This window comes from Erpetoichthys calabaricus, chromosome 12, assembly GCF_900747795.2.
Source record: "Erpetoichthys calabaricus chromosome 12, fErpCal1.3, whole genome shotgun sequence".
Lineage (NCBI taxonomy): Eukaryota > Metazoa > Chordata > Cladistia > Polypteriformes > Polypteridae > Erpetoichthys > Erpetoichthys calabaricus.
This window is the reverse complement of record NC_041405.2, coordinates 92,998,589-93,019,572: the sequence shown is the minus strand read 5'-3', so window position 1 is coordinate 93,019,572 and position 20,984 is coordinate 92,998,589. Positions and strand designations below refer to the sequence as shown.

General features: G+C 38.9%; 1 protein-coding gene across 1 annotated transcript in view; it reads left to right on the top strand.

The window, feature by feature from the left end:
- nox1 (NADPH oxidase 1) overlaps positions 1-20,529 on the top strand; it is a 44,419-nt gene extending 23,890 nt beyond the window's left edge. The window contains 7 exon segments of the mRNA XM_028815901.2: positions 425-554; positions 2,138-2,230; positions 7,647-7,888; positions 10,697-10,859; positions 12,611-12,757; positions 18,022-18,146; positions 20,068-20,529. Coding sequence (XP_028671734.2) covers positions 425-554; positions 2,138-2,230; positions 7,647-7,888; positions 10,697-10,859; positions 12,611-12,757; positions 18,022-18,146; positions 20,068-20,194 — 1,027 coding nt within the window. The 3' untranslated portion in view covers positions 20,195-20,529.
- The last annotated feature ends 455 nt before the right edge of the window (positions 20,530-20,984 follow it).

Below are 20,984 nucleotides of genomic sequence, written 5' to 3'. Positions count from 1 at the left end.
AAATTGCTAAGGGCTTGACAGCATTAGTGCCTCTTCTTATGTATTCTAGTCTGTGAGGTTTATGTGGTGAATGAGGATAGGTGACAGCTTAGTGACTGTGAGGAATTATTGTACAAATTATATAAAACCATTTGCATGTGTTTCAGGTGTATTCCTACTACAGAATTAGATGCTTTCCCTTGATTCATGCACCTTAGCATGCACACTTCCATTTTGTAAATGCACTTTAAGTATCTTTCAACATGTATTTAACATTTTTCACAATATGGACATTGTCATGTAAAGTATTCTGTGATTTTGTATAAAGTAAAGATTGCTTGATTTTTCATTATGAGAATTGTTTATGCCCTGAACAGCTAAATCTCTGGAACAAGGTCACTTATCACTGGTAGTTCACCTTCTTCATCTTCATTATTTTACTTAGACGTATTGTTCGATCTCAGACAGAAGAGAGTATGGAGCATCACAACTATGTCTATTGTGCCAATCAATCCTTAGACTGGGGGACAATTCCTGAGTGCCCCATACCCCAGTTTGCTGGAGGACAGCCAGCGGTAAGCTTTCTTATGCAACCTCCATAAAGCTGCCCAGTGTTCACCCAACAGGATGATTCTGTATGACTACCTGATCAGCAGGCATCTGTGGTTACTCAGCGTCATAATATTTATTTCTGGGAATCTTGACATAAAAACAAAAATTGTATTTAAATTTGGTTTTACTATATCTGTAAAATCGAGTTTTTATGTGGACGCTGATATACCTGGTCTTCCAGAGCTGAGCGTTGCCTCGCCTGTACCTGATAAATCTTTTGTGTTGTTATTATTTTCTCCTGACATGAACTACCAACCCAGATCTACATACATTAGGACAGGGGTCGCCAAGTCTGGTCCTGGAGGACCACCGTGGCTGCAGGTTTTCATTTTAACCCTTTTTTTAATGAGTGCTCTGTTTGTGCTGCTAATTAATTTCTTGTGAATTCATCCATCCATCCATTGTCCAACCCGCTGAATCCAAACACAGGGTCACGGAGGTCTGCTGGAGCCAATCCCAGCCAACACAGGGCACTAGGCAGGGAACCAATCCCGGACAGGGTGCCAGCCCACCGCAGGACACATACAAACACACCCAAACACCAAGCACACACTAGGGCCAATTTAGAATCGCCAATCCACCTAACCTGCATGTCTTTGGACTGTGGGAGGAAACCAGAGCGCCCAGAGGAAACCCACGCAGACACGGGGAGAACATGCAAACTCCACGCAGGGAGGACCCAGGAAGCGAACCCGGGTCTCCTAACTGCGAGGCAGCAGCACTACCATTGCGCCACCGTGCCACCCCTCTTGTGAATTCATTTTAATTGAATTGCTTTTTTAAGATTTACTCCCCTGAATTTCTTCATCGTTCCTCTGAATTGATTAATTTCTTTCCTTAAATGACACCCAAAAAGAAATGAAATGTGAAGCGAGGGAGCCAACAGAAGACCAACGAAGTGAGGGCCTCAAACTCCAACCAATTTCACTCCAACCAGCTGTTTAATGAGGTGCCAGTTCTTGTTGTTAATTAAACCAATTATTGATGAAATTGTTGATGTTCTCTTTCTAAGAGCACTGTTAAAATGTTTTGGGGACGTGAGCATATCGACATTCCTGAGACCTTCCATCATTCTTTATTTTCAGATATTGTATGATGGACACCAGTTGTTTTGGCCCATTTTGTATCTCATTATTGTTTGGCTGCTAATTAAGGAAAAGAAACAATTACGGGGTCTGAGTCTTCAAGAACAAGTTAATTAAAATTAGTTCAAAAGAAGTTAATTAGCAGCAAAAACAGGTCACTTATTAATAACAGGGTTAGAATGAAAACCTGCAGCCACTGCAGCCCTCCAGGACCGGAGTTGGCAACCCCTTCATTAGGATGCATGGCTAAAGAAAATTTCAGGGTTATTTGAGTACCACTCAAATGGCTGGGACCATCATACTGGATGAAACACTGCCCAGCCCAAAGTCTGCTCCACCATGTCAAAATATACATAATTATCTGGCTTGAAAATGAAATGACAGGAAAAATTACTTTACTAAAGAAAGTTTACACATATGTTGTTCTTTGATATAATTGCTTTATTTCTCCCCTTTTACAGACATGGAAGTGGGTTCTTGGACCAATGATCATTTACATTTTTGAAAGACTACTCCGATTCTATCGATCCCAACAGAATGTTATTCTGCGAAAGGTATGGTATTTTAGTTTTCTGACTGATTAAGATTATTAAATGTTTAGTATTTAAATGTTCATTTTAAAAACAAAAGTAAAAAAAAATCACAGTGTTTCCTTGGTTGCTTCCATAGGCAGCTGTCTAATGTTCCTGTCTGCTGCACTTTTATTAAACTTTTGTTGCAAACTGACAAAGTGAGAAAGACAAAGGAAATGTCCTTTTTGGTCACTATATTAGGAACTGAGTTGCACAGGTTTTAGAAACTTTTCCACTAAACTAGATATTTGTTTAAATTTAAAACAGCATTAAAGTCAATCAGTCAAAGCAGAAGCAAAGCCCAACTCCAACTGGCCTAAGGTCAGGAACATGTCAAAAACAACAACCTATAAACTATAATGTTTCCAAAGCTCAGTTTGTGGGTGCTGATCCCCAGGCTCAGTCCCTGACCTGCTTTAGGCCCGCTGTTAACCTCTCTAAATTCTCACCAAACAAAAGTTGAGCTTTTGTCTTTTTTTATATTTTCTGTAAATTATTCTTTTTTCTTTTCCCTTATAAAGCAGCTAATATTTTGCCATATTTTGGAAGAGTATCTGCTTTGCTAACTACACATTAAAGTGTATACCAAATTGTTATCAAGATGTTACACATCAACATGAGCAAATGCATACACTCAGGTACTGATTCTGCTGCCAACATCAAACATAATTGGAAATGCTAAATATAAAGAAAACCAAGGAAAGGAACTAAATAGAACAGCAAACAAAAGCATTTCAGTAGTTTTTCACAAGTTACCTGTATTGAAGTGTGTTGTTCAGCACTCATTTGATATATTAAGCACAGTTATGCTATTAGCATATACAACAATCACAAGTCGCTTAGTCCAATGCAGGGGAGCAGGGAGCCAGAGTATATCCCAGCAGCACTGGGTGCATGGCATGAAACAATTATGGGCAGGGTGCCACATACCCACAGAGGGCCAATGTAGGATCTCCAGTTAATCTAACATGGAGTTCTTTGGTAATTTTAGGAGAAAACCAGAGGTCTCATTGTAAAACTGAAAAAGACACAAGGAACAATGCACATGAAAAATGACTGGACATGGGATTCAAACTCCAGACACTGTATCTATGAAGAAGTAAAGCTAACCACTTTGAATGTTCAGGTTGGAATATACAATACAATACAATACAATACAGTTTATTTTTGTATAGCCCAAAATCACACAGGAAGTGCCGCAATGGGCTTTAACAGGTCCTGCCTCTTGACAGCCCCCCAGCCTTGACTCTCTAAGAAGACAAGGAAAAACTCCCAAAAAAAAACCTAGTAGGGAAAAATGGAAGAAACCTTGGGAAAGGCAGTTCAAAGAGAGACCCCTTTCCAGGTAGGTTGGGCGTGCAGTGAGTGTCAAATGAAGGGGGTCAATACAATACAATACACAGAACAGAACAAATCCTCAATAAAAAATAAAAAATAAAAATTTTTTAGAAGTACGGAGCAGAATTTAGCAGTAATATACATTTCTGGTCGATGGAAAATAAGTAATAGGGAGTGGGATGGTTTCATTTATGAAGTTTTCTAACTACACCACATGAAAATATTACTCTTGGAACAGTTAGTTATGTAAATTAACATGCTTTTAAAACGTTTATACATGTGATAAATGGAGGAGCAATTTCAATATGAACTCGACTTTGTAGAAAAAATTTATTTCAGACTGCTAACTTGCTTTAAAGCCAGCAACTGAGCAAAACATCTGCGAGCATGTCATGTGTAATTAACATGTGAAAAAGAGTAAATGAATCACAAGATACTTGTTTCTCTGCTGGTAGAGATTTGAAAATACAAAGCAGAAACTGTAGTCTTGGGATTAGCAAGGGTCAATTAATTGAATGAGCATTTTGTTAGAAATAATTATCTTGAATGCTTACTCAGGGACCTGTAAACCTTAACCAACAAAGAAGACTTTATTTTTAAATAATTTTTGAAGAGAGTCTTTATTTTTAGGGAAGGTCTACGCAGTATCTGCTGGCTCTTAAGTAGGTCATGTCTGATGCAACATTAATTGAGTATACAGTAACAAACTGCACCATAGGAAGCACCTTTGGAGGCAAAATGTGACATAAAAACACATCATGATATCTACAAGTTGAGAACAAACAAAACAGGCCACATAATTAACTCATTTTGTAAAGAAAAAGTATAGGAAAAAGTTCCCCAAACAGTCACATTCAGTAGATTTATATGTAGTTTGGCAGTAATGTACCCAAACATTTTATTTGTTTTGCAAAGACAACAAATTTTAGTTCATCTGTGAATTATTCAAAATGATTACAGTGCATTTTCATTGAGTGAATTCATGTCAGAGAGCACCATGAAACATTTAAATGCCTTTGAATTGGATTTAAATATACTCTAAATGTGCTTGGATTTCTTTTCAAGACATTGTGCATGATTAGATTGTATACGTACAGTACATTATTAGCAGCTTTTCTAGACTCAAATAATTCACGTTTTAATGATCATACAATAGCGATAAGTGTTTTTAAAATTCATGTAAATTAATTAAAACATTTTCATATCTTATTTTGGCACTATTTTGTTTTTCACTGGAGTGCCACCATTTGGTTTGTAGTTGCCATGTAGTTGGCATTCCATAGCCATCCTAGATTGGGGATAACTCCTTAAAGCTTTGTGTGACTTCATTTCCTGGTTTCTCTATCTCTTGGTTTTGATGTCCGTGTTTTGCTCTCCTGGTTTAGGCCTTTGCATGTATCGTTTGGCTATGTCCATCTCCCAGACGTTTTTTTTTTTTGTCATGTTTTTGTAGCAGGAAGTCTGGGTTTAAATAATCAGATGGCCCTGCCTGTGTTGCAAACCTGTTTGAATTCCTAGGACTATCATCTGGCATTTTGAGAATTTTTTTTTTTGCCATTTCCTTCTGCATTGTAAACAAATCACTGTTGAATTTACAGTAAATAGCTGGTAAAAATTTAAGATACAGTAAAAATGTTAACTACTGTAAAAACAATTACAGTATATTGCTGGATTCAAAAGTACAGCTTTTTCTTGTAAGTAAAATACAAAAGCATTATACTGTACTTGTAATCCAGTTCACAGCCAATTTTTTTAATCTTCTTTTACAGTAGTTACCTGGAAACTTGAGTTGCTAGTAAATGATTGTCAATACCCTAAATTGACAATGTTAAGTTTTAAAATATTTTACATCGAAATAACTGGAACTATAAAATTTGCATCTGTACAATTATTTATTTGACTGATGTCTTTACCTAAAGCAACTTACAACATTGGTTACATTTCTTTTGTTTTTCGAATTGGAGCACAGGCACGTCAAGTGACTTGCTTGTGGTTACACAGTGTCAGTAATGGGATTTGAATCCACAACCTTAGGGTCTTGAAGTCCAAAACCTTAATCACTACACCGCCCCTCTTGCCTGTACCACAATGTTAAAGTATACTGTAGAGTTTACAGTAAATAGTTGGTAAAATGTTATTAATAATACACTGTATAATTGTTAACTACTGCAAAAAGAATTGCAGGCCATTACTGTGAAATAGTCAAACTACATTTGGAACACCTCTTGCCTATAGGTGTGCCTGTTGATTATATCGAAACAGATTGTTCCTCCCTCAAACTATGCGACTCTTCAATTTCCACACGGGGGGGGTAAACGTTAACATTATTCAAAGTTATTGTCTGTTTTTACCTACATTTTTATTACTCTTCAATTTAATATATTTTTTTTTTGTATCAGTATGCTGCTGCTGGGGTATGTGAATTTCCCCTTGGGATTAATAAAGTATCTATCTATCTATCTATCTATCTATCTATCTATCTATCTATCTATCTATCTATCTATCTATCTATCTATCTATCTATCTATCTATCTATCATGCTGCTAACTACTATATTTGTACTGAGGACCCAGGGTGCATTTCAAAATACTGTTTTTTAAAGTGATTAAATGGTAAGTTTCTGTAGTGTTTTATTATAAAAACTACAGCAATTTATGACAATGTGGCAGAACAGCAGGTAATCCGCAGCATACCAGTAAAGTCAGTAGTTAGCAGCCCCTCTAACGCTGGAGTGGAATTGCTTGCCTCAGCAGAGTCTTGAAGATGGCCCCTAAGCAAACGTGTATGACACTATCAGCCTTTTTTAAAAATAACCACTAACCAAGTGTGCTTTTGAGACTTTTTTCCAAATTTTGTTTTTCAGAAAAATTGTGCCACTGTCTTAAATACTGGTAGCATAATGGCATGTAGTGGTGTTGGTCCCTTGTGACTGGCAAGTGACACAGTAGTCATAAATAACATGGCAAAATATTGGCATAATGAAGTTTAATTGTGGCAAGAAATGCAAAAATAAGAGCAATCCAGTCCTGACTGATTCTGCTTGCCTCAAAAATTTGATTAATCACACATGTGATGTCACAGCAGCCACCTGAAAGGAAAAGTTATGTGGTTCATTTAGTGTCTGCACTTTGTTTTCTCAAAGAAAAACTCCTTGATATGAAAAAAGTGCTTCAGCGGGTTCATTTTGTTTTCAGGTTTATTTTGATATTGATCTCTTACCTGCTTTAAGACTTGCAGTGCCTGCTGAAACCTTTTTGTTTTGGTTGCTTTGATGGGTTTAGTGCTTGCTGACCCAGCCTCCTGACCTCTGTCTCTTAGATTAACTCCTTAAAGCTTCTAAATATTTTACAATAAATAATTCCATACTCCAATTGTTTGCATATGCATTAACAGTATCGACAAGCTTTAACAAAGCTTGCTTGTGTCTAAGTGGTTAATTGAGCATTAGTGTCGATTGAATTGCTAATTACATTACAATTTCAACATCTTTGTTGAGTTTTTTTTCTGGTAACGCAGTTTCTCCTCACATCTTAAAAGATATGTTTGGTATTATTTGGCATTGTTCACCATATGGACTTGTGCCATTTAGACTGCACATTTTAAACTGCAAACACTGGCACTGTATTTTATAAAATTTATTTTAAAAATGCTTACCCTTTGAGAACAATTTCCAGTGGAAAATTAATGTACACCATGATTTTGAAAAAAATAACTTCAATTTGAAAAATGTTGAACTTGCCCTTTAAGACATTCGTACAGGTCAAGTTGCCTAACCACTCCAATTTGTACATCAGTGAATGAGTATGGATGTTTCAGTGAGTGTCCCATTCGGGGTTTCTTGTTTAATTCTTTATGCCCAAGCCTCTCTACAACCCTTCATTAAAATAAACAGGTCAGGAAATGGATAGATGGATGACCCACTAGAATGCAAATTATTTCAATATTTGTGAAGCCAAAAATATCAAAACACTGACCTTGTTTTAAAAATGATGTCTGCCCTTCAATAATCAGATTGTTGGCTGACTGTAGCCACTCACCTGCGTCACTTCTCTCCATTTAGACTGTAATCCACCCTTCTGACGTACTGGAAATGCAGCTGGTCAGAAAGGGCTTTACCATGGAGGTTGGACAGTACATCTTCTTGAACTGCCCGTCAATCTCCAGACTGGAGTGGCACCCGTTTACCCTGACGTCTGCCCCTGAGGAGGATTTCTTCAGTGTGCACATTCGCTCCATGGGAGACTGGACCAGAGAACTTATCGATAAGGTGAATGCAGCAGAAAAAGGAGAGCTAATGCCAAGGTGAGGTCACACAGGCAATTTCAAGGCTTCACTTAGCGATGACAGAAAGTTACAAATCTGGTAAAGCACAATAGAGAATTTAAAGCAGAAAAAATATTAAGTGATATCTGACAAAATAAAGAGTATCTATGTTACATTTCACATGCACAATGACATACAATATTTACCAAGTGGCTGCTGAGATGTGACTGGATTTCAGCATTACACTTTGTTCTGGTTGATCTTATTAATGTCAATTTTATTGTCAAGGTTTGTTTCCCAATGGATGCTAAGTGTAGAGAGATTAAGAATAAAACTGCCAAGCATCCCTCCTTAGGTGGAGCAAAGTTTACATTTGGTTCTTCATTCTTTACTTATCAGTGCCTGTCAGCCTCAGTTAACAGCTGCCCATGAACACAACTGTTAACACTTAAATCCTGAAGAATGAACAACACGTAGCATCACTCTCTTACGCTTCCACAATTTGAATCTGAAATTGGTTGATTTTAAGAGTTCCCTGTGTGATCACGTAGCTCAACTAAGGTCTTCAGAGAGTGGTATGAATAAGTAGTCCTGCAAATTGTAATGCATGTTCATTTAATCAGCGATAAAATGTATATTAGAACTCCTTATCTGTCTCCTAGTGGAAGATCAGTCAAAAAACAAAGAAGAAGAATCAAAACACAGAACCAGACAAAACCGTAAATAAAGAAGCAAGGGAAAGACATGGGGTCTGGCATGAAATAAACAATATTTATGTTAAACTACAGAAACTCAGAACCACACAGTAATAAAAAGAATGGGATAATTGCTATCTTGTATATTAAATATTATCTTGTGCATACAAGATACTTTCTTGTACTTATGAAATACTGCCTCATACAGTGCATATGAGACATTTTCTGTTATGTACATGAATCTAAGGGAAGGTGACATCACATGCAGTTCACATGAGGATATGTGCCCATTTGGACAGTAGCGATGACATGTAGCACTCCAGCAAATCCTTAGAAAGTCCTATGTACAATATAATTAAATAGCTAAACAATTACATATTTCTAATTTTTCAAATAAATGTAACTTTATATAATACATGCAATATTTTATCTCCCCTGATTTTTTTCCACTGTGCAGTTCACAGCTTCTGTAAATAGTATTACAAGTAGGCCTAGTGATGGACTAGATCCCCATCCAGGCCTGGTTCCTGCCTTCTGCACAATGTTGCTAATGTAAGATGCCCCCAATTGCCCTGAACTGTATTAAGTTGGTCTGAGAATGTTGTTATTATTACATGTTAAGCCACCTTCCTTCAAAATAAACACGGTCTCCATCAGTCTTTCCACCCCTTTAAGCATTCTTGAAAGTTTTCTTTGCTGGCAGTAAGTCGAACCCGTTTCCAGTGAGAGTTGGACTCTGCCAGGGCTGCCCTTTGTCACTGATTCTGTTCATAACTTTTATGGACAGAATTTCTAGGCGCAGCCAGGGCGTTGAGGGGCTCTGGTTTGGTGGATTCAGGATTGGGTCACTGCTTTTTGCGGATGATGTTGTCCTGTTTGCTTCATCAGGCCGTGATCTTCAGCTCTCTCTGGATTGGTTCGCAGCTGAGTGTGAAGCGGCTGGGATGGGAATCAGCACCTCCAAATCTGAGACCATGGTCCTCAGCCGGAAAAGGGTGGAATGCCCTCTCAGGATTGGGAGCGAGATCCTGCCTCAAGTGGAGGAGTTCAAGTATCTCAGGGTCTTGTTCACGAGTGAGGGAAGAATGGAGCATGAGATCGACAGGCGGATCGTTGCGGCGTCCGTAGTGATGCGGGCTCTGCATCTGTCTGTCGTGGTGAAAAAGGAGCTGAGCCATAAGGCAAAGCTCTCAATTTACCAGTCGATCTATGTTCCTACCCTCACCTATGGTCATGAGCTATGGGTAGTGACCAAAAGAACGAGATTGCGAATACAAGCAGCTGGAATGAGTTTCCTCTGCAGGGTGTCTGGGCTCTCCCTTAAAGATAGGGTGAGAAGCTCAGTCATCCGGGAGGGGCTCAGAGTAGAGCCACTGCTCCTCCACATCTAGAGGAGTCAGATGAGGTGGCTTGGGCATCTGATCAGGATGCCTCCTGGACGCCTCCCTGGTGAGGTGCTCTGGGCATGCCCAACCAGGAGGAGGCCCCGGGGAAGACCCAGGACACGCTGGAGGGACTATGTCCTATGGCCTGGGAACGCCTCAGGATTCTCCTGGAAGAGCTAGAAGAAGTGGCCAGGGAGAGGGAAGTCTGGGCATCTCTGCTCAAGCTGCTGCCCCCACGAACCAACTTCGGATAAGTGGAAGAGGATGGATGGATGAAAGTTTTCTGGTGTGAGGTCTGATAGTACATCAGTTATGGTTCTTTGGATGTTTCCATTTGTTTGAAAATGGTCTCATTTCTTCAATTGAGGGAAGAGAAAAAATCATATTGTGACACATCTGGTGAATACCATGGCTGCAGAAGCCCTGGAATTCACTTGTAGGGCAGAAACTCCATAACAGACCATACATAGTGAACAGGGGTGAGGATCAAATATTGTCAGATATCAAATTCAAAACGATCTTGTGTTAACAAAACACTTCAGCCCTGGGAGAACCCTTTTCTTTATATGCTCACTTGTTGCATATTGTTGTTTCACTTCAGGGAAGTTTCACAAAAAATTTGTTATTATAATACCATCTGGTATTGTCTCACAGATAAACTTATAGGATAAAATCAGAAAAAAGAATGGGAGTCTTCCATCTATTTGGGTGCCTTTGCATTGTGGTGACATGACTTCTTATGGCACGTCTTCTCTCGTCTTGAACAGAATTACAGTGGACGGCCCTTTTGGCACAGCTAGTGAGGATGTCTTTGACTACGAGGTCAGCTTTTTGATTGGTTGCGGTATTGGGGTGACACCTTTTGCATCTATTCTGAAATCCATCTGGTACAAGTTCAAACAAAATAATGCAAAGCTTCGCACAAAGAAGGTAAGTGATGCAGTGGCAAAAACAGAATGAAAAGAAGCTTACAAATAAAATAACATTTTAACGCCCTGTTACTAAAGTGAGATTTTGAACTGTCTAAAAGAATCTTTAAATTTATTTAAATGACTTTTTTTGTGCAAGAACGTCAATGCCAAAGGCTGGAAATGTTCTTTGAATCCCCATAATACTGGAAGCAAGAAAATATTTTTTGGTCTTTCAGCTTATAGATTCAGGTTCCATCATTGGTTCTTTGTGACCAAGTCTTTAAATCAGCTTTTACTCTAAATTTATCTTTGTTGTATATAGTACAAGTGGCACTTTATACATAAATAGGTTGAAGGAACAGTATTTATTATTTTAATTTTCTTCACAGAGGACTGGTTCAGAACACTATTAAGACCAACATATACACAAAAGTCATTTAGAAAGTTAGTCTTAACACAAGGACTGTAATCTATAGTAGTAGTAGTAGTAGTAGTAGTAGTAGTAGTAGTAGTAGTAGCAGTATTTTATGTGTACAGAGTATGCTGAAATTCTAAACTTACATGTCTGGTCAACATGCATTCTGTTACTACTCTCCATGATAAACAAGAGTGTATTAAAAATACCTAAGTTAAATTTATTAAATAGAAACCACAAGTCAGCTTACATGACAAAACAGGGACATGTTTATGGAATGAGACCAATACCACAATGTCTTAATGAGGAATGTAGTCCATGCTTAGCCATTAAATGTAAACCATTTCTACCATTAGGCAGTTCTACACACAACCTCATCCTTTGTACTTCTACTTACAAGTCTGTTATTAGACAGCAATAGCTCTCTTATCATTAGAGAAGCCAGAGATGTTTGTGTGTGTTTGCGAGGTTGTTGTTTGTTGTAATAAGTCCATTATTCTTGAGCTTCTGTAAAGTTTTAATTTCTCTTGAGGACAACTGAACTATCTATCTATCTATCTATCTATCTATCTATCTATCTATCTATCTATCTATCTATCTATTGATCGTACTTTCAATAGATAATGCTAAATAAATTAAAAAATACTAGCCATACTCAGAAGAGAAGTAGATGAATTAGATTAGATAACTCGTATAAAAGCACACAAATTTTAAAAAATCTAGCAAAAGGCTTGCATTAATTTGAAAATCATCACATCATCATAGACAATAAACAAAAAAGCTTTCGAAAAAGACATTTATTCACTGGTTTTATTTTTAAACTTTAGCTTTTTATTCCCCAATATATTGGTCCCTTTTGTTTTACAGATACTTGCATAATGTAGCTAAGGAATACTAGCAGCTTTGTAGGTTATGTTTAAGCCATACCCTGGTGTTGAAATTAACCACAGTAACATAACGTTCTCAAACATCACACTGGACAGAAAACCAGTCCTTTGTAGGCAAACCACTGGATATATACAGTATATTTCATATGTTTTGGAAGTGTCTGTGCTTACCTTGCTATTGTCAGAAGCCACAATTTGCATAAACAGTTATTGTTTCAAAGTTTAATTTTATATTCAAAGTGAACACTTTCTAAGATTATTGTTGAGCAAAATTAACAACACCTGGGATCACCCACTGCTTAGTAGAAAAACAATTGACCCAAAAGGTGCCTAACAAAAGTGTTAAGAACCAGCCAGTTTGACGATATAGTGAAAGAAGAAAGCAAACTTCTTAGAGCACTTTGAGAGTTTATGCTAGTAAATGCTGTTTATGATGAAGTGACGCAGCTTTATCACATTTGTTTACAGATCTACTTTTACTGGCTCTGCCGAGAGACCCATGCCTTTGAATGGTTTGCTGACCTGCTTCACTCACTGGAGGATGAGATGGAGCAAAAACAGATGCCTGATTTCCTTAACTACAAACTTTTTCTCACTGGTTGGGATCACAGTCATGTAAGTATATGCTACCACTAAAGGTATGATGGATTTATACAGTATATACAATTATTCTGTAAGTAGTTTATAAGGAGGCATTTTTTGCTTTAAGCACAAAATCTGGACTCTTCACCAGAAGCAAACTAGGACCCATCCAGGCTTAGTTCATGGCTAACACTGTTAAAACTCAAACTAAAAAGCATCAGCCCTCCTCGTGGGTCTGGGTTAATAATCAGGAGTTGGCAGACCTGTCCATTCATCTTTATGGCAAAGGTCTGGTAGACCATATACAAAAGTCTTGGCTTTTCTTCAGGTGTGTTGCAGTAGAGGATACATTTCTTCCCAGAATTCAAGCACAGCCTGAATTTTTTGGTCCTTGGTATGCTCCTGAAGCCATGTTGTAATACATTCCAATAGAACAGCATTCCATTTGTCTTAATTTTCAGAGGCTAGAGTTACAAATATGTTTTGTATTTGAAACACAAATCCTGGCCACCTTTACATTCATTGCATCAGCATACCTTGTTGTTACTTTTAAAACTATGTAATGCTGTTCTTGAAGAGGACAGTACAGTAGATGTACTCGCCTATGTTGTTGCGACTGATGTACATTTATTTGCTTAGCAGACTCTTTTTTCCAAAGTGACTTACAAAAGAGGTCAACATAATCGAGTAAACATCAGTCTTGGCGACAGTTTGGGAAGTTTTACAGGACAAAGGTACAAAATTGATCACCACATGGGAACAGCACAGAACACAATGTAAGCTAACTACAATTCCCAAATTAACAAAATCTTACAGCTAATATCACTTAGAAATTCATAATGCAATATCAGTGAGGAATGCAGATATTCTAGCTGACAGAGTATGGTCCTCTGGGGGAATGACAGGTATAGCTGTGTTTCATCAGGATAGCAATGATAAGATAAATGAACCAAGGGACTGAATGATAGGGGCTAGTGAAGACGTCTCAAAAGGAGAAGAGGAGAGGATTACAGCACTGATCCTTGGGGCACCCCCGTGCTTACCTGATGCACCCTTGACATCTCTCCATGCCAGAACACACTGTAGTATCTACCAAGAGGTAGGACTCAGACAACTGAAGGACAGTCCCAGTGATGAAAAGGCGAGAGTGGGTGGTAAGGAGGATCTGGTCGATCTGTGTCAAAAGCAAAGGAGAGATGACATGCTAGTGGCTCTGCCCTGCTGTAACAAATCGATAACAGCAAGTAGCTGTCTCCGTGAAGTGGCCCTTTTTGAATCCTTACTGATTAGTATTATGCAGTCTGTTCGATGGAAGAAAGGAAGAGACTTGGCTAAAGTTCCAGTGTTTTGCATAGATAGGAGAGGAGAGGGACTGGTCTGTAATTACTTACTTGAGATGGGTCCAGAGTGGACATTTTGAGGAAAGGAGTTACTAGGGCCTGTTTGGACAATGTGGGAAGAGTGCCTGTGCTGAGTGAGATGTTGATGACATGGGTAATTGTGAAAATAAGTGAGGGAGAGATAACCTGGAGGATATGTGAAGGGATGGGGTGAAGTGGACAGGTAGGTGACTAGAGAGGAGGTTGGAAACAGGAAAGGAAAATATTTTGGTGTTTGTTCAGGAAGGAGTAGGCTGGCTGGCAGGGGTGATTAAAATTGATTGCTGATGCTAGCCACCTTTTCCCGAAAAAAGGTTACAAAGTCATCAACAGTCAAGAAGGCTGAGGGTGGAAGCGGTGGAGGGTTAAGTAGAGAGGTAAAAGCAGAGAACAAGCCATGAATATTTTGAAAGAAACTTACATTAGCACTGGTAGTAGCAGAAGAGAAAGAATATAGAAGAGCCTGATGCTTATCCAGATCTGTATGGATCTATGTTTTCCTTAATTTCCTTCTAGCTCTGCTAAGCTCTGTCAGGAGATTGCATAGAGCATCAGAAACTAAGAGCAGAAGGATCTTTCATGTACAGGTCTAGTTGAGAAAGGGTAAACAGTATCAAGGCAAGAGGATATAGTTGAACATAGGGAGTTAGTGTGAGCACTGTTGTCAAGAGAAGGGAAGAGATCAGAAGGAGGGAGAGCAAAGGAGACTAGGGGAGAGAAACGAGCAGGAGAGGGGAAACAGAAGTGATGGTGGAAGGACACAATGGGAGCAATGGCAGTGGCAAATGAAGAAAGTAGTAGAAAGAACTAAATGAATAATTGGTCAGAAGTATGTAATGGAGTGATAGTTGTATTAGTGAGTACACAGCCAGAGACCAAGATCCAGAAGTTTACCAGTTTTGTCAGTAGGAGGGGTGTAGAGTTGTGTGAGGTGCTGCTGGAGTAGACCCTGAACTGCATTAAGTGGATTCTGTGATGAATGGACAGATAGTCCTGATGGCTTGAACAGTCCAGATTTTTCATAGTTTTTAATCAGTGTACTTTAAAGTTTCCTTGATAAGCAACATTACATGACTGCTAACAATACCAGCCATACTGAGTATGAGGAAAGTGGTACCACTCAATAGACAAGCAAACAGGCAAAGATAGTAGTTTGTGTTAAGTTTTATGTAGAATCTGTTTTGTACAAAATATGGTGATCACTGAGGATTGCTCAACCAACCAGAACTTAAACTCCTTTTCAATTAAGAGAGTCTGATGTCCTCATCTACCCAGTTATCAGAGGTGGACTCTTTTAAATACCGTCCACCTCCTTATCTTTTTTCAGCCTCTATGATAGCCTATGTCCTAGTATACAGAGCTTTGGCTCACCCTAGATGGATTTCTTTTGTTCTCAGCTGTAGGAGATGAACTGACCTTCTTGGTCTTTATCCCACCTTTAAACCTGTCCCTTGGTCACCTAGCTGGAAGGGATGGTCCTGTCTTTATCAGTAACTTTATACAGCTGGGTGAACTCTGCTGGGGCATGTCAGTGTGCAAATAAAAAGAGTGAAGAAACTGCTTTTAGGCCACTTGAATTACTTGGATTTTTTCTGCTTCACAAGAGTGTCCAGCAGGGAGTGCTAGCACCCTGGTAATGAGTTCTTATTTGATTGTGGCGTGTTATGTAACCCGACTCTATATACTGTAGATCTTTCTATATAATGTGCTACCGTGGCTGTTCATTTGTCTGTCTAGGATTTTAAATCACCTGTAGCTCGCAAACTGTTTGAACTATTGACCTGAAATTTGGTACACATATACTATGTGACGTCTACTATCCACTTTCTGGGTGATGATTGACCTCCAATTTTATTCCTCTTTTTTTTTTAATTTTATTTTATTATAGAATCAACTCTCGGCAGCAGCCAGCAGGGCAGCTGTGTGGCGCATGTGTACTGGTGCCATTCTCATCCCTACCACCTTCGCTATCACTTCCCCTACATCTTCATATCTTAAATCATTCTTGAGGCAGATTGAAGACTTAAGTGCCAGCTTAAGTGAAAAATTAAGGAAAATGTACAAAGTAATTGCAACACAAACACTGACTTTCAGTTTTAACGTGAAAAGATGCCAACGAAAGAAGAGAAGAAGCGGGCCACTAGGGTGGAGAAAAGAAGAGCTGCTCAGGAAGCAGCAAGCGCATCAACCTCTGAGCAAAGCAATGCTAAACGTACAGAGAAAGAGGATGGAAACAATGAATGCTCAAGTCAAGTATATGCAGTGCACTGTTACTGATATAAAATAAAAGGCAATACCCCTCCGTAATGATATGGCGGTAAGAAATCACGCAAGAGAAATAACTTAGCTTTGTTTAATGTCGGCTTACGCTGCATATCAGATGAAGGAAGCCAATGAGAAAACCCAGTTTGCGTGTGGGAGTCCGAGGTGTTGACTCGGTGCAGTGGACAGCATTTTCGGGATCGGATGACGATATTTCCCATCCGTCCATCAGCTTCAAAGGTGTGCCAGGCAATGTTCCAAGGATTTATATACTCTTTCTTTACGTGCAGAGCCTCCCTTAGGTGAACATGTACATCCAAACAAGGCAACAGTGCTTAAACAAGGATACAGTTCCATGCTGACTTAAACAGATAGAAATTGAGAAGTACACAGCATCTGTACACTTTCCGTTTGTTCCAATCTGCCTTATGTGATATTGCTTTCCTAGCAGTTCTATATGGTGATCCCTTGTGCTTAATCTTGCTCTGTGTCAGCTGTGCATGTGAGTAGAAAAAAACAGATTTATAAGATATATTTGCACAGAGCATAGTGACATATTAAACGTATGCTTATTACAGCAAGGAGGTGGCGTGAACTACAACAAATAGAGATGAATATTATAAATGTGGTTATGTAACTGAAGCGAGCAGTGACTGACACTACAGATCGTGAGCTGCAGTAGCAATTCTCATTTTGTGTGGCCTGCTGGCCTCTATGACCCAATGCTGTGCTGTGTTCTGCTCTCACCTGGGGGCATCTCTTTACTTCATGGTGCTCATTCTCTGTTTTAACTGTCATCTCTGCACTTGACATAGTAGCACTGGTGGCAGTAGTACGGAGTAACTAAGATGCAACACATTGATATACAGGACGTTACTCTCTGTTCACAATCTCAAACATTATTCTAACGGATACAACTAATCAAATAAATTGTGATTTAGTGAGTATAGAATTCTTTAGTTAAGAATAGAAATTTAATGAAAACATATTATCCTCACCCACAGAAGTATCTTAATGGAATCATTTAGGGCTATCATACTGTATATATACAGTTTATATATATATATATATATATATATATATATATATATATATATATATATATATATATATATATATATATATATATATTACAAGTCAAAAAGTGAAGTTATCATTCCATTTCAGTTCAAACATCACACAATCCAAATGAACACCATCTCCCTGATCCAACACCACTTAATCCACCTGTCCCACACCATTCCTGCTCCAATCACTCAGGTCACAGTGGCTCTCGCAGTAATCATTCAGCCTCCCTGCACACACCATCTCATCCACGTCTCCTTGCTTCTGTCCACAGCATGAACCAAACTCTCCTGTTCCCAAACCACCCTTTCCAATGCTCAACAGTTTCTATTTTGCCTGTAAGCTACACACTGGTGCGTTTTACATTATATTTATTTATTCTTTAACCTTAGAGGAAGGATATCTTAGACATCTGCATAATTTTGCTTGCCACTACCTACATCCTCGATGCTCATTCATAGCTTTGTATCACTCTGACTTGTGCTAAATAGTACTGAAAGGGTCTCCAGCTCCCCATCACATTAAAATCAGATCAAGCAGGTTCAGTAAACAGGAAAGTGCATCACCATATCTTTCATGTTGTCTCTACAGGCAGCGCATGTAATGGTTCACTTTGATAAAGAGACTGATATTGTGACAGGACTGAAGCACAAGACACAATATGGGCGGCCAAACTGGGACAAGGAATTCACGGACATCCGCAACGCACACCCAACGTAAGGACATTTTATTGCTTTGTGCTTCCTTTGGACAAGATCGTTCATCAATGTCACATTACTGTCTTTAAGTTATTTCCTTGCCTTTAAGTTGCCTTTTTTGGTCTCCTATCCACTGAGATGGTAGATAATCCCAATATGCCTTATTTTATATATATATATATATATATATATATATATATATATATATATATACACACACAGTTAGGTACATAAATATTTGGACAGAGACAATGTTTTTCTAATTTTGGTTCTGTACATTACCACAATGAATTTTAAATGAAACAACTCAGATGCAGTTGAAGTGCAGACTTTCAGCTTTAATTCAGTGGGGTGAACAAAACGATTGCATAAAAAATGTGAGGCAACTAAAGCATTTTTTTTAACACAATCCCTTCATTTCAGGGGCTCAAAAGTAATTGGACAAATTAAATAACTGGAAATAAAATGTTCATTTCTAATACTTGGTTGAAAACCCTTTGCTGGCAATGACAGCCTGAAGTCTTGAACTCATGGACATCACCAGATGCTGGGTTTCCTCCTTTTTTAATGCTCTGCCAGGCCTTTACTGCAGCGGCTTTCAGTTGCTGTTTGTTTGTGGGCCTTTCTGTCTGAAGTTTAGTCTTCAACAAGTGAAATGCATGCTCAATTGGGTTAAGATCAGGTGATTGACTTGGCTATTCAAGAATTTTCTACTTCTTTGCTTTAATAAACTCCTGGGATGCTTTGGCTGTATGTTTTGGGTCATTGTCCATCTGTATCATGAAACGCCACCCAATCAATTTGACTGCATTTAGCTGGATTTGAACAGACAGTGTGTCTCTGAACACCTCAAAATTCATTCGGCTGCTTCTGTCCTGTGTCACATCATCAATAAACACTAGTGTCTCAGTGCCACTGGCAGCCATGCACACCCAAGCCATCACACTGCCTCCACCGTGTTTTACAGATGATGTGGTATGCTTTGGATAATGAGCTGTTCCACGCCTTCTCCATTCTTTTTTCTTGCCATCATTCTGGTAGAGGTTGATCTTGGTTTCATCTGTCCAAAGAATGTTTTTCCAGAACTGTGCTGGCTTTTTTAGATGTTCTTTAGCAAAGTCCAATCTAGCCTTTCTATTCTTGAGGCTTATGAGTGGCTTGCACCTTGCAGTGCACCCTCTGTATTTACTTTCATGCAGTCTTCTCTTTATGGTAGACTTGGATATCGATACGCCTACCCCCTGGAGAGTATCGTTCACGTGGTTGGCTGTTGTGAAGGGGTTTCTCTTCACCATGGAAATGATTCTGTGATCATCCACCACTGTTGTCTTCTGTGGACGTCCAGGTCTTTTTGCGTTGCTGAGTTCACCAGTGCTTGCTTTCTTTCTCAGGATGTACCAAACTGTAGATTTTGCCACTCGTAATATTGTAGCAATTTCTCGGATGGGTTTTTTCTGTTTTCGCAGCTTAAGGATGGCTTATTTCACCTGCATGGAGAGCTCCTTTGACCGCATGTTGTCTGTTCACAGCAAAATCTTCCACATGCAAGCACCACACCTCAAATCAACTCCAGGCCTTTTATCTGCTTAATTGATAATGACATAATGATGGACTTGCCCACACCTGCCCATGAAATAGCCTTTGAGTCAATTGTCCAATTACTTTTGAGCCCCTGAAATGAAGGGATTGTGTTAAAAAAATGCTTTAGTTGCCTCACATTTTTATGCAATCGTTTTGTTCACCCCACTGAATTAAAGCTGAAAGTCTGCACTTCAACTGCATCGGAGTTGTTTCATTTGAAACTCATTGTGGTAATGTACTGTACAGAACCAAAATTAGAAAAAAGTTGTCTCTGTCCAAATATTTATGGACCTAACTGTAGTATACAGTATAAACTTTTTTCTTTCCCATTCAAGAACATTCTCATTCTCCTCCACAGGTCAGATGTTGGTGTGTTCCTCTGTGGTCCACAGACTCTTGCTAAGACTCTTGAGAAGTGCTGTGTTCAGTATTCCGATGTCGACCCAAGAAAAGTGAAGTTTTACTTCAACAAGGAGAATTTCTGAGCATTGGTTTAATCAGTAGTGTCTTACAAAGAACACCTCCATTCCCTCTGGCACCAATGTATTTGTGAGAGGGGTGAAGAGGCATAAGTGCAAATTTGAGGCCATGTGGGCCCTGCTGCCCCACCACTGTGTGCACGGCAGCGAGTCCTACCAAACTGATTCCATGTCATTTCACCTACAGCACTGGGCAAGAGCCAACAGGAAGTGTTGTCATTTCAGATTAATTTATTAGCCAGACATGTAGGAAACATCTGTGATGTATACTTCATTTTCCTGGTTAAAGAAAATCTATGTATATGATGTTGTTAATATAAAGGAAACATTTCTATAACAAACCCTGTTAGATGTTTGATTAATTTACTTTGATTTCTTAATGTTTTGAATGGAGTGACACTTCCTGCCTTATGTTACTGGATAGTAACCTGGCTCAGAATTAGACTCAGAGTTAAAGTCATTACATTATAACATGTTCTAATGCTGTAGAACACCTATGAACTTCTTATCAAGTATATAACAGAAACAAAGCTTCTTCCTCATATCCAACTGGGCTCTACCATCAAAACATCTGTTAAACATCAGCAGATATTTTCTGTATCCTCACGTGGGCTCTGCCATCAAGTAGATGGTGAACAGCGACAAAGCCTCTTTTTCTATGCCTCCCTGGGCTCTGCCATACTGGTTATCTGCCATCTCATGATGTAAAAGTGGCAACCATCTGGGGTGCCACTCAAATTTGCTCTTTAGCACAATGCCATTATCAGATACGTTCCACAATTCATCCATCCATCCA